This window comes from Lemur catta, chromosome 3 (assembly GCF_020740605.2).
Source record: "Lemur catta isolate mLemCat1 chromosome 3, mLemCat1.pri, whole genome shotgun sequence".
In the NCBI taxonomy this organism is placed as follows: Eukaryota; Metazoa; Chordata; class Mammalia; order Primates; family Lemuridae; genus Lemur; species Lemur catta.
Genome location: NC_059130.1, coordinates 126,202,342 through 126,228,660, shown reverse-complemented (window position 1 = coordinate 126,228,660; position 26,319 = coordinate 126,202,342). Strand labels below are relative to the sequence as shown.

The window sequence follows — 26,319 nt, the reverse complement described above, 5'->3', positions numbered from 1 at the left end:
GTCGCCCAGGAGCTGCCGGAGGTCACTCTAAATGTGCGGCCAGAGGTGAGAGGGACGCGCCGCCCGCGGGGTCAGCCCAGGCACCGGGCTCTGGCGGCCGGAAGTCCAGAGGCCCGGTGCCCACGGCTCCGCTCCAGCCGCTCCTAACACGGGGCCCACCAGCAGCGCAGGAGCCCCCTCCCCAGCACGGCCGGAGGTGCTGTCCCTTCTTCCCGGGAGGAACGTCAACTGCAGGTAAGTCCTGGGGGGTCGCCTGAACGCTCCTGGGCCAGGTCCCCCAGGGGAGGGGCAGAGGGAGGCGCGTGGTCTGGGGTCAGGCCAGGAACTCAGGACAAAGCACAGAGGACAGCAGCGTGTGTTTATTGGACAGTTCAGGCTCCTTCCTGGTAGGACAGAGCCTGTTGCTCCCCTAGGTCTGCACAGTCCGGCCAGGTGGGGGAGGGACGACAGGCACAGGTGAGGACAGGGTGTCGAGGAAAATGCACAATAAACCGTTTTTTCTTTTTTGGTTAAAGAAAAAAACTTTATAATCAATATCCCACTCATAAGTAAAAGTGGGATGGAAAAACTCGCTTCTTTCTAACATGGCATTGACGTGTGTTTCTTCTCATTCCTTATGTACAGTTTATTGGTGACACTACCGTCGCGGCAGAACTCCTAAAACTGAAAACAAGTCATCGGAAGGAAAACTATGCACAGAAGGCGGCTCGGGAGGCCGGGTCAGTAGAAGCACACGGTGTGCAGGAAGGTCCTGCCGCTCTTCTCCTCGAACTCCTGCAGCAGCTCCTCGATCTCGTTCTCCATGTCCTCCGTGTGCTGGATCTGCCAAGGACAGCAAAGCCACCGTGAGGGACCCTCCCCGCCCCAGCCTGTCCTTGGAGCAGTGTCCCCTCCCACATGGAGACCTGGACAGCCAGGGAACCTGAGGCCGCACACAGGCCCAAACCACACCACCCTGCCCTGGTGCTGACGGGTACCGGGCAGGGTCTCAAGGACATGGGGTCCCCAGGGCAGCTCTGGGCCCACCCCTGCTGCGGCCAGGGGTGGCTGAGGTGGGCAACTGACCTGCAGAGGCCCTACCGCCAGGGCTGTTCCCACGGGAGGGTGGCCACTCCTCCGACCCCACCCCAGCGGGAGCCACTCGCTCTGCTGGCCATGCTGGGGGCTGAGGGCCCCCGCCACGGGGAAGAGGCAAGGCGCCAGCCCCTTCCCTGGCTGAGGCCCGTGTCCCGGAGACCTTGGTGGACACAACCAGCTTCACCGACCACTGTTGGCAGCTGCAGGGAGGCCGAAACCAAAGCCACTCTGTTGAGTCTCAAACTCAGGGACCCCTCGGCGTTCACTTGCGTCTTCACATTTGAAAACTGACTTGAACGCTCGCCACGGAAGCCCCTGCCCTGTGCAGGTGGGGGCAGGCTCGGCCACTCCCCGCGGCAGGGGCCCTGTGGGGCAGGACGGCCGGGCCCCAGGTACTCACACACTGGCACAGCTCGCAGATGAGGAAGGCCCCCAGCGTGGCCTCTTCGTGGTTGTCTTGGATGTCCACGTTGACCACGTGCACGGGCTGGCAGGTCTCCTGCTCTCTGGAATTCAGATCTGATTGGGACAAAGTGGCGCAGGTGTCAGACCCTCCAGAACCAGACAACAGGCCATCAGTGGCCAGGTCCCCCGCCCCACCCCACCTGCCCCTGGCCCGGCCGCAGCTGTTCCTGCACTCCGGGATTTCAGGAAGAAACTGAAGACTGAGCGAGTCTGAGAACCTCCTCCCAGTGGACACCAACCTCAACGCGAGGCGCCGGTGGCCCCCACGGCCAGTCCCGGGGCGAAGTGCTTTTCATTCCCTGCCCACCAGCCCCTGCCCCGCGGCTCAGTCCCCTGCACAGCCGACCCTGAGGTCAGATGAGGCTGTCAGCCAGTGCAGAGGCAAAACAGCCACCATCACCTGCCCCCGCTTCTGGGCCCGTCCCCTCCTCACAGCGTGCCCCGGCCCCGCGGCCTGCCCTCTGTGGGGCCTGCCCGTGCCAGGCAGAGCAGCTCCCGGGGCGAGGCAGCCCGGCTGAGGGACGGCCGGACACGGGGTCTGCAAACTTACCTTCCACCACCTGGTCGTAGACCCTCTCTTCACAAGTGAGGATCAGATCAAACAGGTCCTTGCAGTTCTGGAACCTCTCCGGTCGGGGCTTGATCCTCTTATTTCTGTCCAACATGTGCAAAATGCCATTCTGTGTGTAGCTGAATTCCACAGTTAAGGAACTTCAGGCAAAGGCTTCTGCTGACTGACCCTGTAGGCCCGGCCCTCCCCCTCGCCGCCCCCGTGGCTGGCATCGGGCCTGAGGCCCAGCCGAGGCAGGGTCACCACTGTGCCCACAGGTCCCACAAAAAAGGCCAGCTGGTGACCGCACAGTCCCCACATCCCCAAGGAAACCCGAGCCCGGTGTCCACCGCGCCCCGCCCCAGCCTGGCTGCAGGGACCTCGTGTCTGCGTCCTTTCTCACGTTGCTGCTGCCCTTTCTCAGCGCGCGTCAGCTCCGGCTGCACTATCTTGGCACTTGGTTCTGCCGTTCTCTGCACCCCAATCCAAACACTGGGTGAGGCGCCTGCTCGCTCTGAAACCTGAGCCCTTCAGCAAAGGCAAAGCCAATCTTGACACCAAACCCCAAATCTAGCTCAGTTGGAACAGTAAAGAAAATCTGGAAACCCCTCAATGATACACAAACCCGCGAGGAGGAAGGCCCAGGAGGGAAGCGCTCTGGCCTAACTGTGCTCGGGGAACCTTGGTGGGGGGGGGGCAACAGGAAGCCTGAAAGCCCCCAGCGTTCTGCTGAGGTCAGGGGGGCTGTCGGGGCGGTGCCCATACCCAGGCCAGCCCCTGGGAAGGGCCAAGGGAGCCGCCGCCCCCACCCCCATTCCCAACGGTTGTGTGTGACTTTAGGGGGGGACCCCAGGGAAAGGGTTCACCTGCCCAAAGAGACAGACTGAATCTCCAGATAGGAGCCCCTGGGGACAGCTGGGGACAAGTGTCCCATTAATTCTATTTTGGAGAAACAGACTAGCTGATTTAGAAATTCTGAGTGATCATTCAACTTTAAGTTATATCTGTCTATGTAAATAAGCTTGTAATACTTTGTATTTCCTGGCTTCCTGGATAATACAAATAGCTTTTAGAATATAATTCAGTGGTCTACTGAAATCTGTATTAGTCAGTGTAAAAATTAATTACTAATTAATAAAAAAGGACATAAATTAGATGGTTGATCTGAGGCTGAACGTGAAGACACCTGGCTGTGAGCTGCCAGGCACTCCCGGTCCCCGTGCGTCCAGCAGTGTCACCGGCACAGTCCCCACCCGACGCGTGCTCCTGGGCCAGCCCCTCGGGCCCCCCTGTGGCCCCCAGAAGCAGCTGTGCTGCAGCTCCTTGCCCACCTCTGAGATCTTGATCCTTCCCAAGCTCAGAATCGAACTCCCACGGAGAGACAGGCTTACGGAGGTCCGAGCCTGTGGTGTGGCGGGTCACTCGCAAGCGGGAGGGGAAGCCCTGGAGGAGGGACCCAGCGGGGACACGGGCCCAGCGGCCCCACGCGGCCTGAGCTTGCCCTGCGGAGTCCCGGCCAGGTCTCCCCACACGTTCTCGGCAGGACGGAGCTCCCAGACCCGCCACCCAGACAGGCAGGGCAGTGGTGAGGCTGTGGGTGCTCCCGGGGCCTGGCAGGGGGTGTCATCGGCCGAGGAGATGTCCCACTAAATCCTTTCCTCCTTTCTCGCTGCCCCGATGTTTATGCAGACAAGGTGATGCGGGAAGGTGCACGTAACTAAAGGGAAACGCCCAGTTTCAGAGGCTCATTAGTTTAACAGGGAAGTAGTAATAGTGGCCTTTTCTGGACTATTTCTTGGCAAATAAGGCCGGGTGCGGTGGCTCACGCCTGCAATCCTAGCATCTGGGAAGCCAAGGCAGGAGGATCACTTGAGCCCAGGAGTTGGAGGCTACAGTAAACTATGACGACTTGGCACTCTACCCAGGGGGACAGTGGGACTGTCTCAAAAAAAAAAAAAAAAAGGAACACAGCCCCAAACTGACCAACTGACCCACCATCTGAGCCCACAGGGACCAAAGTCCCAGGGAAGTCCCACCCCAAACCCTAGAGGGGCAGGGAAAGTGCGGATGAGGGTGCCAAGGTCGGGAGAGCAGGCCCAGAGTGTGTGGCCAAGACAGTCTTTGTGACAACAAAGCTCAGGGCTGAAGGGAGGCATGATTCTGACAAGGTTTGGGGGCCGCCTGGGAGCACAGGACAGCACCTGCCAGCCTGCAAGCAGGGGACACTGTTCGAGGAAAGGCCGGAGCTGCCCAGGAGGACGGTGGGGGAGGCCTCCGCAGCACAGCCAGACCCTGACCGCACTTGGCACCGAGCCCACAAAGGAAAGCCCGGAAGACTGAGCCCCGGTGGGAGGCAGGCGCCAGGCTGAGTGCCCGAGCCGCCCAGGACACCAGAGGCCGGGAGAAGACCCCACTCACGTGCTCCCCACCAAGGTCCAGGGGCCTGAAAAGCACCCGGAGCAGCAGCCAAGGGAGCGGAGCGTCCTGGCACAGGGGACGAGCACAGGCCCCCTGGGAAGGGCAGGAGCAGCCAGGAGGACCCACCGCGGCACACAGGCCCAGCCGGGCCGGACGCACGCCCTCGCGGACGCAGCGCCTGCGGCCTGAACGATCACATTCTGCGAGCGGCTGGCTGACACGCAGGGCCGGGAAACACCTTGCACTCGGAGCCTCCCCTCGAGTTAACACACGCGTAAGAACAGACTCCCACAGCAGGGCTGAGGACACTGGCCCAGAAGCCCGACTCGGCAGCCGGCGGGTGGGGTATTGTGGGGGACACATTGGGCAGGAGCCCCGCCCCATCCGAGACCCCCCACCCCAGGCTTCCAAATCACCCAGCACCCTGCTCAGCAGCTTGTCCGACAAGGGCCCTGGCGGTGGAGAAGGGGCAGGTGCCCACGCAAGCCTGGGGCTTCTGTTACTGCAACCGAGGCACGGGCCTCCCAGCAGCCCCGGGGCCTTCCAGAAGGGCGAGGAGACAGGGATGGAGCCGGTCGTGCCATCTGCTTGCAGTAGATCAATCTAGACCCTCGAGTGAGGCCCACAGGACGAGCACGGTGTGGCCGGTGCCGAGGGGCCACCAGCCCACGTCTGTGGCTTATGGGCAAAGACGACCAACTTCCTGGCCCACCCACCTGCAGACTGGGACCACTGGTGTGGCCGTGAGGGCGGCAGAGCAAGGCCGGAGCTGCGTCACACTGAGGTCCCAGAATGTTCTGTCTCATGCCACAGGAAGTACCATAAACACAGGACCGGTTCCAAGTTCTCCGGGTTTTATTACCCATTGGAGAAGCCAGCCAGACTCTTCTGTCCACGCAGAACGTGTGCCTTGAAAACCCCGACTTACACAAACGTCAGTGACACTCAGACCGTGGCCTGGGGCTCTTCAGGGATGTCCCTCCTAAGACAAAAACAGATGTTCTCTTCACAGGCGACTTGCAAGGACACACCGTGTCAAAACACGCCCACAAGCCGCTCAGACGCACCACCTGGGGCAGCGGCGGAGCGGCCCGGCCGTGTCCCTTGTCACAGCCGCGGGGCCCATGCTGGGGCATAGCTCATGCGGTGCAGGGGCCGCTCCGGCTCCGCCAGGGTTCTCTGCAGCACCTGCCACACCAGCCACCTGCTCTTTCCTGAGAGCTGAGGCTCAGTCCCTTGGTTCTAATTCGAGGCAGCTTTTCGGTGGACATCAGGTTTAACCCTAATCATGATTTTAGTGGTAAAGTCGAATGTTTTTAAGTCTGAAGCTATTTCCCAAGGAGAAAGAGACTTCCACAGTCCATCTCATGGGCACTTAGTTACAGGCCCTTCCGCATGTGCGGCAGCTGGCGGGACCCACACTCCCAGTGTGGCAGCACAATGGCTATTCTCAGGCCACTCACAAAAGGCTGTCCTTCCTGCCTCCCCTCACCCGACCGCCCAGGGACCGAGAGCTAAGGGCCCGCATCAGACAGGACCAAGCTGCAGGTCCTGGGAGGAAGCGGGGTCTGGGCACAGCCCGAGGGGCAGGGGAGGCCCCCTGGCCTGCAGGTGAGGGTGCTGCGTGGGCACAGGGCTGGCCCGGTCTGTCCGCTGGGCCTCTGCCCAACAGAGTTGGTTCCACGGACGACGGAGGGGGGCAGAGTCTAAGCCAAAAGTAGCAACCAAGTGCGGATGACCAGCCATTTCCGGACCAAGGGAAGACACCGGCCCAGAGGCCTGGCGGTTTCGTCAGTGGCCTCGTCCCTCACCCAGGAGGGGCCTCCTCCAGGCTGCTCTGCCAGGGCTGAGTCCGGCCCAGGTTTCTGCTGTGGACACACCGCCCGGGGCCTCCCCCAACCCAGCTGCACAGAGCGGCCGCGGCCTGAGGGGGGACACCGCACCTCACAGACGCACTTACCCTGAACTTAGCCGAGCAAGCCGGGTCGAAAGCCTGTCACACACATCAACGGGGTGCTTCCAGCTGGGAGCAAAACTCAGAGCGGACGGGAGAAGCCAGGCGTGCTGCCCCACCCCGGGCAGATGGTGCCTGTCAGGAAGGGGATTCAGGGCAGGTGGCCTCACGGCACCCTGTGGGGGGGGGGAGGACAGCCAGACCCCACCACCGGGCCCTCTGTGCTGTCTCCTAGCAACCACAGGAAGCTGGGACCTCTGGCCTGTCCCTGCAGCAGAGGCTGGGGGGGCACGAGGCTCACTGTAAACCTACTGTCGAGGTCAACCTACACCAGGAGGTGCTGTGAAGTCCTAGTTTGACCAAGAGCCACTTACGCTCAAACTCAAAGATGACAGAGGTGGCTGCTAATAGAACAGGGTCTCAGTCAACTCTCCTCTACCCTCCAGCCAGGGCACACGAGCCCCAGGTGCCCCCACACCTCATCACTGTGACCGCAGCATCACCCGGCCCGCAGCACCTGGGGGTGGGCCCAGCAGCGGCTGGGCCACGCGGGCCAGGCTACCTGCCCTCCCAGCCTAGCAGGGCCTTGGCCATCTGCTCATCTTTTTGGATCCTATAATTTTACTTCTCATTCAAGTTTGTTCAACATGAAACATGCTGTACCACAGACCCCGTGGAAAACTCTCGGGCACCAAGACTCAAGAGACGCCCAAGAACCCTCCTCCCACAGGCTCCGAGGCTTGTCCTCCCCACCGCGACTACTCAGGGCCACCCGGGCACCGGGAGCCACTGCAGGCCGGCTAGAGGCCATGTCACCCGCACCTGCACTGGGCGCCACCCTGGGGCAGGGCTTTGTCCTCAGGGCTCAGGCACACTGCCTTGGACAGGCAGAGGCTTCACTGTGTTGGGGGAGCCACTTGCCAGCCACAGCCCCAGGCAAGGCCGGGGCCCCCGAAAGCACCCCAAGGCTCACATGAGGGTCACCAGCACAGTGTCAAGTTCAGTGGGGCCATAGAGCCCAGGGAGCTCAGAGCAATCTCCCAACCCCAAACCCCAAGGCCAGACCTGGGGTCTCCAGGCTGTCCCTTGTCTGATGGCTTTGACAATCCACCCATAGAGCAGACCCCACTGTACCCCACGAAGGCTTCCGTCTGGTCTGCCCATCTCAGATCTGGTGGGAGGGGCAGGTGGCGTCAAGGGGCCTCCCCCGCTGCGCTGCTACTGCAAAAAGGCCGAGTCAACCCCCACGAACACTGCACTTACCAGCTGGCAGGGCAGGGGCTCAGCCCACCCCCTACAGCCCCCCTCTCAGGACACCAGGTGTTCAGTTCAAACTTGTGACCACTATGCAGTGGCAACATCTGTGCTCACTTCCGACTGGCACCAACTGTCTGAGACCCGGATGGGACCAGCTCACATGGCCTGGAGAGGTCCCTGCTGTGACTGTGGGCGCTGGACCCTCCCTGACACCCCAGCCACAGAGGGAGTCCAGGGCACTAGAACACGGAAGAGCCCCAAGCGTGGGACGGAGCACAGCAGCTGCCTCGGGCGTCGGGCACCGAGCGGCTCATCTACTGTCTGTTTCAACAAAACTTTCAGGGTTAGCATCAACACCAGCAGTATTACAAGGTCTCACTAAACACACCCACGAACTGCAAGAAGCCCCCAGCCCACTCGAGAACAAGGAGCGTGTGCAGCCCGGGGGGCAGCCCTGGGTGGGCTGCAAGGTGGGGTCACTCTGGCCTCCCAGCATGAGGAAAGCTGGTCAAGCAGTTTCTCAGGACCTTTTGTGCTGGTTAAATGGCCTCGTCCCGAAGCCAAAGGCTGAGGTACACACTGGTCGGCAGACACACACCTGCTCAGCGCAGGGCAGAAACTGGCCCATCGCCGTGGCAGCAGCTGCACGCGCACCGCCCCCCCCCCCCGGACAGCAGCGGCTGCAGAGGCTGCGGGAGGAGAGAGGAGGCTGCGGGAAGTATGAACAGCACCATTTTTAGGAACAAGTATTACCTGGAAAAAGAAAAATGAAAATGAGAAAATTAGCCCTCTAGGGTAGCATGTGTGGACTGTGGTCCATGGCTCTGCCCATCCGTCCCCCGAGGGACATGGCCTGGGGGACGGGGGTCCCGCAGCGGCAAAGGGAAACGGCAGGGCCAACCCAAGCAGAGGCGCTTGGACTGCTCCCCAAACTGCAAGCACAGCAAACTGGCTTTTGTTGGGCTAAAATCAGCAAAAAATGAACTGAAAAGCAGAAAGTCAAGTTCACTTGCACCAGACTGCTCTGTACAGGCTCAGTCCCAACGGACCGGGGAGGGCTCGGACGCCGCGTCTGCCCCGCGCCGGGCAGTTCCCGGTTCCTCTCTCAGCGCCAGGGCCCAACCGGGATCCTGCTGGGCAGACTCACACAGCCCAAGTCTGCAATCTCTGCCCCAAATTCACCTGCAGCAAAGTCCCCGCTGTCCAGGGATAGCCTCAATCCCTCCCACCCTTAAGAGAATGTCACATGGGGGGTGGGCAAACCTGCCAAAGGGGAACAATGAACACTCCCTGGGTGGTGGACACACTTACAACCCTGGCTCAAGCATAACCAAAGTGATCCTTGTAACCAAAAACATTTGTACCCTGTAATATTTTGCAATAGTGGGAAAGAAAAAAAGAGGAGAATGTGATATCTCCCCGAGTGCACGGGAGGAGGGTGGCCAGTGTCTGCCAGCTGTGGTGCCTGGCAACAGCCAGCAGCAGGTGGCCACAGCGGGCATCAGTGTCCTCTCCTGACAACTGCCAGGCGTGGGGGCCACAACTTAGAAGATGCAAAAAAGTCAGCACCTAAACTCACCAAGGAACGTTCTAGTTCAAAGGACCCCAAGCAGAGGATGTCCCATCCTCCCCTAGTAACTCTGGCTGTCCCATCTTCCTGTAACTAATTAGTAATGTCCCCCAGTCACTCAGGGTGCCCCACCCTCATCAGTCAGCACCCCAACCCCCTGGGTGCAGAAGGCGGACAGACCAGTTCTGTCCGACCCGGGGCTCTGCGCACTGTGCTCCACGCAACAGTGTCCCGGGAAGTGCTCTGGGCCCAGTGCGGACACCCTGGTGCTGGACACCCTCACGCTGGCCACGTGGATGTGGGGCGGCACTAGCAACTCCGAGAAGCCCTGGGGAAGCCAGCATGAGAAGTGCACTATCCCACTTTTGCCAAAGGAAAACTCTCCCCTACAACAGTGTTTTTTTAAAAAGTGAGAACGGCTGGGCGTGGTGGCTCACGCCTGTAATCCTAGCACTCTGGGAGGCCGAGGCGGGTGGATTGCTCAAGGTCAGGAGTTCGAGACCAGCCTGAGCAAGAGTGAGACCCCGTCTCTACTAAAAATAGAAAGAAATCATCTGGCCAACTAGAATATATATAGAAAAAATTAGCCGGGGATGGTGGCGCATGCCTGTAGTCTCAGCTACTTGGGAGGCTGAGGCAGGAGGATCGCTTAAGCCCAGGAGTTTGAGGTTGCTGTGAGCTAGGCTGACGCCACGGCACTCACTCTAGCCAGGGCAACAAAGTGACACTCTGTCTCAAAAAAATAAAAAAATAAAAAAAAATAAAAAGTGAGAACCAGGAGAGTGGTCTCCCATCTCAGGAACCCTGGGGAGCACCTGCCTCCCACCCCCACCCCCCACTGCGGGTCCCCTGGGCGTGGCCAGCCACCCGACACACTTGCTCATCACGGTCCTGGCGTGTTTCAGCATCCGAGCTGCCCCCCATGCCCAGGGGGTGCTTCTTCCCTGCCAGAGTGGGACACATGCCCAAAGTGACCACTGTCGATGGCTTGTCTGACCTCAGAGTCAGCTTGAAGATTAAAGAGATCACCAGAGTCTTTACAAATACAGGGGCATCACAACGGACTGCCTAATTAGATTAAGACTCAGCAGACTTTCAGATAATAAAAGCGGTAGACTACCACTTGTACAAACAGGGTAAAATGCTACGTTTATTTAAATGAGAAAAGGGCCAAAAAAAGAAGTTTTTAACAAATAAATTGGCTGGGGAACAAAGACAAACTGGCTGAAAACTAAAGAAAAATATCTTTGATATCTATTTTGTTTATTTTGTTTCAAATACACAGCCCCCCCCCCCAAGCAGCTGTTTGGGATTAGCATCATAAAAAATTTTAGCCTCAAAACAAAAAAACAAAAAAGGAAGCTGAGCCCTAAGCCAGAGCACTCTAGTGAAAATTGATTTGCTTTTACACTTTTCTTTTTGTGCTGGCGTCGGCAGCACGGGCACTACTGAACGACAGCGACCAGCACGGCCCTGCGCAAGGACCACACGCAAATCCGTGACACGTCCCGCGGTTCGGAAGCTCTGACTCATGTGGGGCAAAGGCAATATACGTGACCCTAACGTTTGTACCCCTGTAATACACTGAAATAACAAAAATTAAAAAAATAAAATAAACTTTTCTTTTTGAGAAAAAGGTCTCAAATTATGAATTGATCTATGACAGCAGATCATTATAAATGGTTCAAAACCAGGTGAAACCCCAGAGGAAAGCGGAGCCCCAGCAAAATGTGGCCACAGAACTCGCCGTGTCGCTGACTGCGGACGCTGACACCTGTGTGGTGACGCAGGAGCTCCGCCCCGCAGAGCAGCACCTGCCACCAAGGCAGTCTCGAGGGGCTGAGGGCCCCTCTGTGCTCACAGCAGTGCCCCAGGGGCCACCTCTGGTGATGACCCCAAACACTCTCGGCTCAAGGCAAAACACAACGGATTGCTTCTCTCCCCCAGGAAAATTCTAGTTATTTAGTGATTTAAATGACATAAAGTAGTTTTACCAAGAAATTGAGCTCTCCAGAGATAATAAAAAAAAAAAAAAAAAAGCCGAAAGAATTTACAGGATTAAATAACCCGACAATGCACAGCTAATGAATGAACTGGAACTTTCTCTGGCTGACCCCAGGAATACTTCACTCCATGTAAAGGGCATCACCAAGCTGTGACACTTTGACAATACAAAGTTTGTACAAAGCAGCAGAACCGTCTTCTTAAAAAAAAGGAGGGCCAGGCGCAGTGGCTCACGCCTATAATTCCAGCACTCTGGGAGGCCGAGGTGGGAGGATCCCTTGAGCTCAGGAGTTTGAGAACAGCCTGAGTTAGAGTGAGACCCCGTCTCTACTAAAAATAGAAAAATTAGCTGGGTGTCTTGGCGCATGCCTATAGTCCCAGCCACTAGGGAGGCTGAGGCAGGAGGATGGCTGGAGCCTAAGAGTTTGAGGTTGCTGTGAGCTAGGCTGACACCATGGCACTCTACTCAGGGCAACAGAGTGAGACTATGTCGCAAAAAAGAAAAAAAAAAAAAGGAGGACAAAGAGCCCGTGTGCAATACCGTCCCCAGGAGGGCAAGTGAGAACTCAGCAGGTCTGGAGGCCTGAGACCACAGTCTGAGTACCCAAGGCCTTCAAGGAAAAACCATGCCAGGCATGAAGGCTCACACCTGTAACCCCAGCACTCTGGGAGGCCGAGGTGGCAGAGCGCTTGAGTCCAGGAGTTCAAAGAGGGAGCTATGACGGTGCCCCTGCACTGCAGCCTGGGTGACAGATTGAGACACTGCCTTTAAAAACAAAACAAAACAGAACAACAACAAAAAAACAACCACAAAAACACACAACGAACAAACACCACACCAAAGGAAGGTACGGTCAGAGTAGAGAAGCTGAATCCTGAAATTCCCCAGCAGAAGACGAAGCTAAGCTTGGGGCCAGCCAAGGAAGCAGAGTTGGGGACCACTGCACGCCCCAGCGAGCCGCTGTCCTGATGCCTGCTCAGCCCGGAGGCTGTTTGTTCTCAGGGCAAACTGCAGGGCACAGGGTACTGGGACACACCAAGCACTGCCCACAACATGGCTTGGTGGAGCTTTTCCTTAGGACTTTTATATCTCTGGGGAGACAGTGGAACTGGAGTGTCCGGAGGGCCGGCTGCCTTCACCCACACGCCAGTCAAGGCAAAGGCTGGCAGAATTCAAAGGATCACAGGCTGAGCCTACAATCGGGGAGGTGCTCCCCACGTGAGAGGCCAGCCAGAGCTCGCACGAGAGGCCACGCTGCTTCCTGGGCAGTCACAGACGTGGGGTGGGGACTTTCACAGGCGCACCTGTGGGCACTGCCAACGTGCAGCTGCGCCAGGGACCACACTTTGCCCACTGAGGCACGTGGAAAAGCCGTGCCAAGGGCAACAGGGTTGGGTCCCATTGCTGGGACACCAGGCCCAGCGGCTTTAGCACTGAAGCACCACCTCCCCCGCCCCCCGCCTCTGCTCCTGCTCTGCAAACCACATCTGGCCACAGACACTTCACTGATGTCAAGTCCCTTAAGGTGTCCCCTGCCCTAGAAGGAGCCGTGGTATTTCCACCAGAGCACACCAGGTGCTCCTGTGACTGAGCTCTCGGTGCAGCAATGCTGGGGGCTCCCAGGAGCCCCGAGTCCTGCCACAGACCTGGCCAGAGCTGTGGCCCTAGCAGCACAGTGGTGCCCAGTGACTCCAACAGGCAGCACCAGAAAGGCCTGTGCACGCCACCGACGGAACACGCCCACGGCCCGGCACAGGGCGGGGGAGACCCTGGCACTCGGCAGGGAGAGTGAGAAAGGCAGACAGGTTTAAGCTCTGGACCCCCAGGAGGACTGTCTGAGACCCTCTAACCACACTCTGTGAACTGTTACACCAAAAGCTGGTGAGCTCTGGCTTCCAAGTCAACAAATTAAGAAATAAATTCATTTTGAGAAGCAGTGCTTTTCTGCCAAGCACACAGATTGCACAAACAAACATAACTCAGGAAGCCCTGGAAGGGGCCTCAAGGTCAGCTCCGAGAGCCACTGGGCACCCCACCGCAGCTGTGGCCTCAACACAGACAGAACGGCCAGAGCCCAGGAGCTCCGCGTGGATTAACAGGGCCTCGTGCCTCTCTCACCTCCCGGCAACGTGAAACTGCCAGCGCACCCTCCACTCTGCAAACAGCATCTCACCTGCTCACACGCCGCGCAGGGTCCAAGGCTGCGGGGTCCCGGCCCAGCACGTGACCCGCCAGGCACAGTCAGTGCGGCCCCACCCCACTCGGACCCTCAGAACCTGAACTACCCCAGCCAACAGGCTCTGTTCGACTTCTGACATCCGATCAGACAAGACAAGCAGGCCAACATCTGGACACCACAGCAACGACAGCAGCCTTTCCTGAAAACCTGAAGTGTAAGTAAAATCAGGTGAGTTTCTCTGGGAATTGGCATGTGCCTTAGGAACCGTTCATTTGTTAAACACCATTTCCAAACACTACTTTAAAACACAGCTGCTGGACCAGGCGAGGTGGCTCACGCCTGTAATCCCAGCACTTTGGGAGGTCGAAGTGGGAGGAACGTTTGAGTGTGGGAGTTTGAGAACAGCCTGGGCAAGAGCGAGACCCCGTCTCTACAAAAAACAGAAAAACTAGCTGGGCCTGGTGGTGGCACCTGTAGTCCCAGCTACTCGGAGGCTGAGGCAGGAGGATTGCTTCAGCACAGGAGTTAAAGGCTGCAGTGAGCTGTGATCGTGTACCCTATTATCTAAAAAAACCAAATAAATAAAAAATAAGGCCAGGTGTTGGGGCTCACATCTGTAACCCCAGCACTTTGGGAGGCCGAGGCAGGGAGGCTGCGTACGGCCACCTGGGGAACAAAGGGAGATCCCATCTCTGTAAAATCAAATTTTAAAAATTTTAAAAATAAAAAATAAAAAGAGAATACACAGATTATTTGGTGTTTGTGTATGGAGTCAGGGAAATTTAGGTTTCCTGTTCCTGGTCCATATACACACTCTTGGCAGACAATTCCCGAAAGGGAAATAGAGATGTGAAACTAACTAACTCAGTCTAGCTCTACCAACAATTAGAGGAAAACAACTATTAACAGTTTGGTTTTAGTTACACAAGTTTTCCACCCTGACGGCGAAGCCCCACTGCCCTCCAGAGGCCCCCACAGGCCAGGTGCACGGGCTGGTCACCGGCCCCCACGCCCCGCAGGTCCGCCCCCACTTTCAGGACAGAAACTAGAATACAGCCAAACAGACGGTCCTTGACTTCCGGCACCTCAGCTTCAGACTTTCTGACTTTAAGATGGGTTTGTTGGGATGTCATCCCACGGCAAGCTGAGGGGTATCTGTACTGAAGAATTCACTTTAATACTCATGGGACTACTAGCCAAAATTTATTGAGGACTTAAAAAACACAAGGTGCCACACTCAGCACCTGCACGTTCTGATTGATTTAATTATCGGAAATTCTGAGGTGGGCACACACGAGGGAACCAAGGCCCTGGCCAGGAAGCACGCACAAGGGGCCGGGAGCTGGTGGGAGGATTGTTTTGAGCTCAAGACCAACCTGAGGAAGAGTGAGGCCCTGTCCCTACAAAAAAAATGGAAAAATCAGCCAGGCATGGTGGCACCCGTGGTCCCAGCTACTACAGAGGCTGAGGCAGGAGGATCACTTGAGCCCAGGAGGTTGAGGTTGCAGTGAGCTGTGATGATGCTACTGCACTCCAGCTGGTGTCTCAGAAACAAACCACCTGGACATGCATACCATCTCTCCCTCGACTGCTGAAGCTAGATTCAGTCCCTGTGAAACTAGGGAAGTGCTACCAGTGTCCAGAAAGAGGAGGTCACGTTAGCTCTGACACGAGAGAGCTTAATTTACATTAAGGGAGGATGAACATGTGCATTATTTTCTGTTTTTATATCTTCCATTGAATACAAGAGTTTAAAAATGAATGGTGCTAACTTACCTCAAGAATAATTTTTAAAACTAGGATCTGAGGATAAGCTTCGTGGTATAAAGGAGTTTGACGTACATAATGAAAACCTGGAAGTGAGAACACAGCCGTGTCCAGGGCTAAGGGGAGCACACAGCCCCAAGATGAGACCCTCAGAAAGGGGCTTTGTGGTCACACTTCCCAGTAAGGCCAGGGACAAAGACACACCAAGCGACAGGACCGGCAGCTCTCACAGAGTCCCAGGGAGGGGAGCCTTTCAAGATGGCTCCACCTCCCTTCTCAGCCCAGGACGTGGGCAGAGCAGGCCAGAGCTACGCCCAACACGGGCAGGAGTCCTCAGGGAGTTTGTTCAAATGCAGCTCCGGGGCTTCTCAGAAGAAAGGGCAGCAGATGTGCTCAAGACCCAGGGACTCCACTGACTTCCAGTGAGAGCCAGGGCTGCTGGGTCACAGGCGCGGCACGACTCCACAGACCCCGACCCCCCGGCAGGCCTGGCTGTGGTGCTGACAGGGACCCCTCAGGATTCTGCCCCAACGTCCCGGCCCACAACCTCTTCATTGCAGCTGGCAGAGGAGGCACCAGGGAGGGCAGGATCTAATTTTGCATTCTGCTAGAATGACCTTCAGGCCCCTCCCAATAGCTCTTTAATCTACATGTGTACAAAAATATGTTGAGTTTATTAAAAATTGCAAGAGTGCCAATATGAAGACAAAAAGTTTTCCATTTCATGTTTACACTCCTTTCACCTGGAATATGTCTAGGCTTCATTCTGGAACTGCAGATCACTCACTGTAGCAAAGGAAGGTCCAGAAATTTTAAACGAGCGTGGTGCGATCATGAGACGCCTGCTCAGAAACCTGAGGCACTGATGATGACAACTACACACAACTGGGTGTCACATTCACAGAAATCTGTTTTTAAAAATACCTTTTCTTTTCACACGAGTCTTAAGTAGCAGATCCAGGTTGTTTTGTCTCTTCCTGCAATGAAATAATGTTCTCTTAAATTATCTGCTTCTAACAGCTTCGGCAGCAAACTTGGCCTCCACTTTCTCTGACTCTCCTAAGGCCCTCAGACGTGTGAAGCAGCTCAACTCCACACGCATCGGCACGTGCACACACACCTACCTGCAGAGAAAGGAGCCGGGCGGCCCTGCAGTGGGGAAAAGTAACAGGGTTTTACGGTTGCCACTGTCCTCATCTAAGCTTCTCTGGGTGATGCCTCCTCAGAGCCCACACCTGGCTGTGTCAGTGTGCACTGCACGTGTGTGTGTGTGTGCCTTACGGTTCCCCGTGCCACAGACGGCTCTAACCCTGCACTATCCCGTGAGCACCACGGACAGAAACCAAGTTCTCCTAACTAAAAAGAAGGAGCAGGTGTCTGCACCGCACACAAGGTCATGCGGTGTACCACGTCCCCTGTGCCGAGTCACACGAACGCCTCCTCATAGAGTGGGGGTCAGCGTGACACACGCGTCACCAATCACGCCTGCCCGGGACGACCACACGGGCTGAAGGGCAGTCACCGGGATACAGTTCTTTGTCCTTCCTGAGAAGGTCGTTGTACATCTGGTCGTACGTGGTTTTGAAATCATAGACATTCGGCTTGTCGGGTGCTGGTCCCGGAAGCTTCACGTGCGTCCCTGTCCCAAAGGACCGGACGCTGAACCCGCGTTTGCTGAAAGACACAAAGGGAGAAAAAGAATCACAGTTGGATTAAACAAGACGCAAAATCCCCAAAATAAGGGACATGAAATGGGAAATGGATAAATTGAGTAATTTTAATGATTTACAGAACATGTTTTTAAAATTTTAACCTAATATTTTATTAGAATTCTTAAAATTCTGAAGCAAGTTACACAAAAGCTAGGAGAAACCAATCAAAATGGAATTTACCATCACAGGGCTGTGCCTGAGCTGCTTAAGCAGCTGTTCAGAGCTGTGGCTCTAAACTCGAAAGGACTGATCAACACGCAGAGCTCAGCTGTCCGGCCCACGTCCCGCACTCCTGCAGGACTCAGTGCCAGGACTCCTCAGAGACCCCCAGAGCCCGACAGCCTGCGAGGCCGACCACGGGGAACAGCAGCCCAGGCGGACTGGAACCGTGACGTGCGGCCCAAGGAGCCACCGTCCACACAGGAGAAAGAACGGCTGCTGCGAAGCAGACACTGGACTTGTGAGATCAGATGACTCGGCTTTTAAGTGTGTCACAACAGGTCACATGCAAAAAAGAGTCACTTAGGTATAGAACTTCTGTTCTTTTAAATTCAGCTGACAAGAGTAAAATGTTTAAGTCTTAAAAGCATCTAAATAAAATGGATTTCTCATTCTAGCTCTACACTTATAAAGCACACTGCTGCATCTGAAGGAGCCTCCCTGACACAGGCCAGGGGAGCACACCCCCCTCCCTGCCACTCTCCTCACAGGCCCGACAATCAAGGCAAGTGCCGTGGTGCAAAGCTTTTCTGTATTTTTTAGCTGTGACTCGGGACATCTGGCAGTGTCTGGAAACACTGCTGCCGGTCAGACGTGCAGTGCCACTGGCACACCGAGGCCAAGGATGCCGGCAAACACCTTGAACTTGCACAGGACAGCCCCCCCCCCCCCCGGAAGAGCCATCAGGCCTGAAACAGGGCCACGGCCCAGAACCCTGACACGCCCAAGTGCTCCTGTAAAAGCAAAAATGGTTGATAACCCTGCAGAAGGGGCAACGGTATGAACACAAAATTCACAGAAATGGAAATGGCCCTGAAGCATGGAAGAAGACGCTTAATCTCCCGCATAAGAAAAACGCAAAACACACAGATACTATTTTTTTTTTTTTTTTTTTTGAGACAGAGTCTCGCCATGTTGCCCGGGCTAGAGTGCCGTGGCGTCAGCCTAGCTCACAGCAACCTCAAACTCCTGGGCTCAAGTGATCCTCCTGCCTCGGCCTCCCGAGTAGCTGGGACTACAGGCGTGAGCCACCGTGCCCGGCCTCAGATATTACTTCTCACCCAACACATTAAGAAAGTTCAAGACCAGCCGGGCGCGGTGGCTCACGCCTGTAATCCTAGCACTCTGGGAGGCCGAGGCGGGTGGATCGTTTGAGCTCAGGAGTTCGAGACCAGCCTGAGCAAGAGCGAGACCCCGTCTCTACTAAAAAATAGAAAGAAATTATATGGACAGCTAAAAATATATATAGAAAAAATTTAGCCGGGCATGGTGGCGCATGCCTGTAGTCCCAGGTACTCGGGAGGCTGAGGCAGGAGGATTGCTTGAGCCCAGGAGTTGGAGGTTGCTGTGAGCTAGGCTGACTCCCCAGCACTCTAGCCAGGGCAACAGAGTGAGATTCTGTCTTAAAAAAAAAAAAAGAAAGAAAACGAAAGTTCAAGAGGTTTATTTACGGATCAGGCTCATCCTGCTGCAACGTCAGCACCACGCGGGGCAGCACACATCTGCTCTGTCCACAGCTGTGTGTGTCTTCAGCACCCAGAACACCACATGGCACACGGCAGGGACATCGTAAGTAACTTCTGAACGGTGAATGAGTAACGGCAACAGTATTACAACAAGGGAAAAAAAACTCACTCAGACGTTGGTGCTGGAAGTGTGACTGGCAGGCCTCTCGGGTGGACGACGCGGCAACGTCTAGCAAGTGGACGCCGCCCTTCCGGAACTCTAGCCCACGAGCGCTCGGCGCCTGCGAGAGGCTGCACAGGCGACACTCACTGCAGCACCGCTTCCAACCACAGAGACAGAAACCACCGGGCTGTCCACCCACAGAGCAGGTGCTTCCTGCAACCCCACGGGCTGATTCTTCAGGAAGCACTAGAGGGTGACGCAGAGGGGCTGTCCCTCAGAGGACAGCCTGAAGAACACCGCGCCACACATCGCCGGCCCCAAAACCACACACGCAGGCAGCTAAAAAGTGGTCCTCATCTATCTCGTTTGAACACCTCGCCCGAGTCCTCTGAGGCTGACAGCTGAGTCTGCCCCCACGTCCCAGGGGTAACAAGCGACACAACCAGGCTTCCAGAATGCCCGGCACACCCAGCGAAGAACGTGGTGCAGCAGCAGAGAGTCACGATTAAAACGCCATGTCCACACGTACCTGAACGGGAAATAAACCTGAAAACCACTGCAAATAAAATTTCCGACATTCAGCCATACCTACAGACCCCAATGAAACTCAAGGCTAGAAAGCAATGAAACAACCGCTGGCTGGACCCGGAGGGTGACACTGGCCCAGCACAGGGCATGTGACAAGCGGCACACCAGAGAAGGTGCACGCAGATGTTTTTCACCCTAAATTTAAAACTATTTCCTCACCAACTCGGGTCAAGTACAATAAAAGAAACATTTTCCATCAAAACACACACAAACCAGAGATCAAGGTCATTACCCCGAAGGAAACAGCCTTTCCTGCAGCTGTAACAGGTGTCCAGCACCTGCTCGGGGGAGACCTCACGGGGGGGGGGGGGGGGGGGGGGCGAGGCTTGTCTTTCACCTGCTCAACAACTCATCACTCTGCACAGCTGCCCAGCAAGAGCTGCTCCCCTGTGAGCGCCCAGTCCCCTCCCCCCAAACGCAGGTCCTAAGAGCCGCTCCATCTGACCCCTCTCCACCTCCTGCTTCGTCTGCAGCTCAGAGCTGCCCGGAGGATGGCAGGTCTGAGAAAGGGCTTCTTGCCCTGGTTAGTTCAGCCCCTCTCGTGGGCTGCAGGGAATGGACCTGTACACAACAACCCACGACAGATGCCTGTGTGCCCAGCAGCAAGTCTGCCCCGCAGGAAAAAGCGCCAGCAGGGCACCCACGCACTCCCACGTTTCAACAAGGCGTTCACTGGGTTGCTCCGAGACACCAGTGACGAAGAGCCCACGGTCACGCTGGGCCCTGAGAGGGGCCCTGGAGCAGCGCGGCCTGTGCACCCCCAGCCCACGCCACCCTGGGCACCCACTCCACAAGACTGCCTGTGCCCCCACCCTCCACGCACCCTCAGGCCTCTCTGTTCTGAGAAGGGGCCCAGAGCCAGTCGTCCTGATCCACTGTCCTCGTGGCACTGGGGCACAGGGGAGATGCCCAGGGCCAGCCAGTCTCACGGTGAGTGTCCCCAGCACACAACGGTCAGGAGTGTTTGTCAGCGAAGGAGGAGAGCACGGGAGGTGTTGGACCTGCTCCTGAAATACTTCTAACACTAAGCACATCTTTTTCCTGTCAAGAAAAATGAGAATGTAAAATAGCTACCCTGAAAAAACCTGCTGCTGCCGAGAGTGTTAACATTAATGACACGTCTGTAATACCTGAATCCTGACAGCAGTCTAAAACCACAGTTTTGAGCCACACAGAGAGGAGTGGGGCACCCCTATCCAACCCCGCTGCATGGCCGGACAGCAGGGACAGCTCTGGGGCGAGGGGTGTGTGACCCTAGGACCCACATGGTTCCTTCTTACAAATGCAAACACAGGCAAAAGCCTGTTGCCGCCGGGCACTGCTGGGCCAGCGACTCCAATGCCTATCCCCAAGGCCATGCGCTCTGCACACTCTCAAGGGGATGCCCCTCTGAACCACGCTGCTCTGGCCACCCCCATCCCCCTGCGTAATGTAGTGATATAGATCCCACTCCTAAGGAAACTGAGGCAGCTGAGGCAAAGCTTCTCCCAAGACTCCAGTTCTCTGATTTTTTTTTTTTTTTTTTTTTGAGGTTGCAATGGCATCATCATAGCTCGCTGCAACCTCAAACTCCTGGGCTCAAGAGATCCTCCTGCTTCAGCCTCCCAAGTAGCTGGGACCACTAACGTGCCAGCACACCTAGATAATTTCTTTTTAATTAATTTTTTAAAAAATCATTATGCTGCTCAGGCTGGTCGTGGAGTTCTGGGCTCAAGTGATCCTCCCACCTTGGCCCTCCCAAATGTGGGGATTACAGATGTGACCCTCCATGCCCAGCCCAGTTCATTGATTTTGAGATCTGCACCACTGCCTTATAGATCACGTGAACGAAAGGTACTGCTAATTTTATGTGAATGCTGCATCCTAACTTCAGAGCAGACAAAATTTCAGAAACATGCATTGCACAGGAAATAAGGCAATTATTACTGAAACCACTCCTGGGTCTGCAGGTGTACCCCTCCCCAGCGGTATCAAACCCATAAGCCCCCTTTGAGGTTAGTGTGTGGTAAAGGACAAGGAGAGCCCGACACCGGGCTCACAGCAGACATGGTACCCAGAAGCACCGCTGCTGTTCCTCTGAAAGCCAGCCATGGATGCTGGTAATGGGGCCCCAGTGACCACCTATGTCAGGGGAAGTTTACCCTGCAGGCCTGGGAAGGTCCCGCATATTAGGGGAATGGATGAGGCCGCTGAGGCACACACCAAGAGGCACATGGCCCAGAGCAAGCAAGACCCCACCGGCCCAAGGTCTGCATCAGGCAGGAAGTAACACTTTCTGACCATCAGCCGTGAATACCGCTGCTCAACACATGTCTGGAGCTACTTGTGTGCATCTGTCTTCAAAACCTAGCACATTCTTTCTAAAAGGCCTTAAGGGGAAAGACCTCAGTCTTGTGGTTGAAGTCACTTGAGACCAGAAGATTCTCATGAGGCTCCAGGATTCAGGGTCTCAGCCTCGATCCTGCCAGGACAGCGAAGCCCAGGACTGACCTCGGGGTCTGTGTCTGCGCTGACCTGCACGGCAGGCGTCATCCCTCTCCTCAAGGCGGAGTTCGGAGGCCGGGCGCGGTGGCTCACGCCTGTAATCCCAGCACTCTGGGAGGCCGAGGCGGGAGGATCGTTTGAGCTCAGGAGTTCGAGACCAGCCTGAGCAAGAGCAAGACCCCATCTCTACTAAAAATTGAAAGAAGTTTGCCAAACAATTAAAAATAGAAAAAATTAGCCAGGTGTGGTGGCGCATGCCTGTAGTCACAGGCAGGGAAGCGACTCGGGAGACTGAGGCAGGAGCATCACTTGAGCCCAGGAGTTTGAGGTTGCTGTGAGCTGGGCTGACGTCATGGCACTCTAGTCCAGGCAACAAAGTGAGACTCTGTCTCAAAAAAAAGAAAGGAAAGAAAGAAAGAAAAAAAGAAAAGAAAAGAAAGAAAGAAAGAGAAAGAAAGAAACAAAGAAAGAAAACACGCCCAGTCTCTAAGTAGGAGCACTTACAATTCCCAGTCACCTTGACTGAAGGTAAAATCACAGTCGGCTAGGCAGCCAGACTTCTAGCTCCCTGATGACCTCGGAGCATAATTGCTCTCGGGCTATCAGCATGTAAATGCAAGACTGGGGACTGTTACAAAAAACTAACTCTGTGAAATGTTAACATCCCCAACAAAATTTATGCCACAGCTAGGAAAATTTGGGCCCTAAACACATTCCAAGAAATGTTTCTTTTACCCTTAGGCTTCTACAAGGCCAAGAATGAAACAAAATGCAATAAATAAATAAATAATAAAAAAAGAATGAAACCAAGAAGTTTCTAAGCACAAGATCATCTGGTGCTGAGTTCACCCCTCCTCCGACGGCAGGCGCCACTGCCACCCAGCTCCCGTGCAGCACCTCCTGCAACAACGCCCCGCAAACCCAGGGCTCTGCTGTGTCTCTCACACTCTGGATCCTTATTCAGCTCCTGCTTTTTTCCACCTTGAGCCTTGGTACTGTTGCCCATCTACCACGGCCAGAGTCCCTTGGGCCCGAAATCCTGCTGTCACTCACGAGCCCTGGCTTTTCGCCTTGGGTATTGTGCCCTCTCACTGTGGCTAACCTGAGGGAGCTGTAAAGATGAAATCAGATGCCTTTTTAAGACAAGGTCTCACTCTGTCACCCAGGCTGGAGTGCAGTGGTGTCATCATTGCTCACTGCAGCTTCAAACTCCTGGGCTCCGGCAATCTTTCTGCCTCAGCCTCTTGAGCAGCTGGGACTATAGGAGCACACCACACCTGGCTTTTTTTGTAGCAACAGAGATCTCTTTATGTTGTCTAGGCTGGTCTCTCTCTCTAGAGTGCCCAGGTGACAGAGTGAGACTCCATCTTCAAAGACCTGGGCTCAAGTGATTCTCCTACCTCAGCCTCCCGAGTTGCTGGGATTACAGGCGCCACCACACCCAGCTAATTTCTCTATTTTTAGTAGAGACGGGGTCTCATTCTTGCTCAGGCTGGTCTCCAACTCCTGACCTCAAGCGATCCTCCAGTCTTGGCTTCCCAAAGTGCTAGGATTTAGAGGTGTGAACCACCACGCCCAGCCTACTTATAAATATTTTCTATACTTTTAAGCCTTAGTAGTCTCAAAATCTGACTTTTATAAGCTCTCCTAGCTTGTAACAGAGAACTACTATCATACAACTTTCCTAAATACGTTTTAAAACCTTGTGAATAATTCCAACAGAAAATACACAGCACACAAATAGGTAAAGTTTTCAAAAGTGAAAAGGACAACATATGAAATGTCATGAAATCTCTGTAATAATCATAAAACGAATGCAAAGGTGAGATCATTTTTTTGCCCTAGCAGCCTGAAGAGATTAAAATAATGTCCATGGCCTGGCACGGGTGTTCACACCTCTAATCCTACCACTTTGAGAAGCCAAGGTGGGAGGACTGCTTGAGGCCAAGAGTTCGAAACCAGCCAGAGTGAGAGACCCCATTTCTGCAAAAAAATAAATAGAAAAAAATCAGCTGAATGTGGTGGTGCGTGCTGTAGTCCCAGCTACTCAGGAGGCTGAGGCATGAGGATCGCTGGAGCCCAGGAGTTTGAGGCTGCTGTGAGCCGTGATGGCACCACGGTACTCCAGTCTGGGCAACAGAGCAAGACCCTGTCTAAAAACAAAAACCAAAAGAAAAAAAAAAAAAGAAGAAATGAATAAAATATTGAAAGCCAATGACAGTCACAATATAAACAGGTGTTACACAATGACACTTTTTCTCTCTTATGACTATGTGTACACATACAAAGACACCCTGAAAAATGTGCACCAAACGGTGCTGAGTGATCTTTTCTCATTTGCTACATGTGTTCTACAGTGAGAATTTTTGCAACAAGCAAATATTACCATTAAAATAAGCTGCTTTAACAAAAGAAAACATTCTTCAAATACTCCAAATATACAATTTTCAGAAGCCAAAGATCCATGTCTGAAATAACTTCACACTCACATTATCCATAATGGATGTCATCTAAACTAACTTCACTCCATTCTGAACCTACTCTTTTTACGAGTAAACCTGAAAGATGGCAAAACAGGAGTCAAGTCCCCGTAAGAATTTATTCTCAAGTGGTGATTATGAGGAGGGTCCCTTCTGCACCCCCTCTTTCCCACAGGAGACCAAGGCTGTGCCAGCCCTGGCTGCTTTGAAGTAAACAAGGACTTGCTATTAATTGTCTCAACAAAGTATCAGATTAGCATGACTGTACAACAGCCACTTCACTACATTTCATTACCAAAGCTGCTAAATTTCAAAAACACTTCCTTTTGTGAAAATTCACCCCATTTGTTATGCAAATACAACAGAAGACAAGGAACAAAGGATTACCAGGCAGAAACACCAGAACAAGGAGGTCTCCAGACCATGCTATTCCAACTGAAGATCGTAATTTTATTTTCCTTGGGTAACTTCCAGAGGTGTGAACCCTGCATTTTTTTGCTTAAATTTATCAAACTTTTCATGATACACTTAAAGGATAAGTGCACTCTATAAAGGAAAACCCACCACAATGTAAGTCTAGCATATTTCTATTTTAAAAACAACCTTCATACTAATTTGTTAGATTTAAAGGACACCACAATCTACAAAAAAAAAAAAAAAAAAAACACACACAACACAAAAAAACACCCCTAAGCGAATACTGTGGACAGGGTAGTAGACTTTAGGAAGACTTAAGAAACTCAGAATTAGCAGATCATGGACACTTGACACTTCCAGCTTCATTAAATAATGAGAGGAACTTCTAATTTTCTGAAGTTACTCAAAGTCAAAATTAGATTGTGATGACAAAAGAAGCAAGGTACTGTTTTCCTTTTCAAGTTCACATACGGTAACTCCGGAAGAAAAAGCTGCTTCAGCTTTGTTTTACTATGAATGTTCACATGTGTACCAAACTGTAACACACATGGTCAGTTTCTCATTTTGTTAAGTGACTATCAACGAAAAAACTGGATCAAACAGGAATACACTTTTATTAAACACAGACGACACAAGACTCACAAAAGGTGAGTTAGTACCTAAATATAAACTAGGCAGGGCCAAACCGAATCCAGGTGTATTTCAGACACGACCGACCCGAGGAGTTCAAGAGGGGAAAGGGGATTTCTTTATTGACTTGAAGCAACACAGCAGCAAACACAAACTCACAGCGTTAACAACGTAGACCACGTCTGTTATTTCAAGAGTCCTTCCACCCCGGAGTCACGTTGTGCGAACTCTCCAGCAAATGTGACAAGGAACGACACACAACGGAAATGCGATCCGCCAGCCTTAACAAGCGGACCCTCGCCTGGTTCGCGGCTCTCGCGGCCCCGCTCTCGGGCGGCACCGCCTGCGGGTCGCCGGGAACTGCTAGGCTGCAGTCGCAGAGCGCACTTCGGCCCAGACACTGACTTCCCCGCAATGCCAACCGCGCGCTCCCGTTCCAGCCGCGGGGCCAACGAGCCCGACGCGGACCGCGGCCGGGCCTCGCCTTCCCCGGCGGAGCCGCCTGCGCGGGCCGGGCAGCGGAGGGAGAGAGGACCGGCGCGCGGGCCCGGGCGCGGCCCAACTACCTGAGGATGTTGTGCGCCTCCATGCTGCGGTTCTGGTTGCTCGAGCACACCACCGCCACCCGCAGCGGCGACGACGGCATGGCGGTAGCCGCTCCGTCGCCACGCTCCGGCTCCGTCGCCCTCCCAGCCGCGGCGTCTCCCCGGGAGCAAGATGGCGGCCGGAAGTCAGCGACGCGGAAGCGGCGGCGACGCAGCGCCAGGCCCTGCCCCTCGGGCGCGGGGACTTCCGGGGAGGAGCGCAGCACCCCGCGGGCGGCCGGCCAAACGCAGGGCCCGGGCGTCCGCAGCCGGAGTCCTCGCTCCGCACAGGGTCTGCCTTGCGGCCCAGAGCCCCGCGGTGGCGCGGAGCGTG

General features: G+C 54.8%; 1 protein-coding gene and 1 long non-coding RNA gene across 4 annotated transcripts; both read right to left on the bottom strand.

Moving 5' to 3' along the window:
- Positions 1 to 341: 341 nt before the first annotated feature.
- Positions 342 to 26,319, bottom strand: SSU72 (SSU72 homolog, RNA polymerase II CTD phosphatase). Its single transcript, XM_045548758.1, has 5 exons — positions 25,968 to 26,319; positions 16,773 to 16,916; positions 2,093 to 2,232; positions 1,478 to 1,596; positions 342 to 822 (listed from the first exon to the last, which is right to left on the bottom strand). The coding sequence occupies exons 1-5, from the start codon at positions 26,045 to 26,047 to the stop codon at positions 721 to 723; spliced, it is 585 nt and encodes a 194-aa protein (XP_045404714.1). The 5' UTR covers positions 26,048 to 26,319; the 3' UTR covers positions 342 to 720.
- Positions 2,239 to 16,765, bottom strand: LOC123636009. Of its 3 annotated transcripts, none has more exons than XR_006734275.1 (3): positions 15,252 to 16,765; positions 5,227 to 6,599; positions 2,239 to 3,809 (listed from the first exon to the last, which is right to left on the bottom strand). It is a non-coding gene; the product is annotated as an uncharacterized LOC123636009 (long non-coding RNA). The 3 variants fall into 3 exon arrangements; XR_006734276.1 differs by lacking the exon at positions 2,239 to 3,809 and having other exon boundaries at positions 4,009 to 5,492; positions 6,471 to 6,599; XR_006734277.1 differs by lacking the exon at positions 2,239 to 3,809 and having other exon boundaries at positions 4,009 to 6,599; positions 15,252 to 15,328; positions 15,447 to 16,765.

Coding starts and splice junctions, on each gene's coding strand:
- SSU72 (XM_045548758.1), bottom strand. CDS start 26,047: ATGCCGTCGTCGCCGCTGCGGGTGGCGGTGGTGTGCTCGAGCAACCAG. Junction 16,917..25,967: donor GAGGCGCACAACATCCTCAG/GTAGTTGGGCCG, acceptor TGTGTCTTTCAG/CAAACGCGGGTTCAGCGTCC. Junction 1,597..2,092: donor CTACGACCAGGTGGTGGAAG/GTAAGTTTGCAG, acceptor TGTCCCAATCAG/ATCTGAATTCCAGAGAGCAG.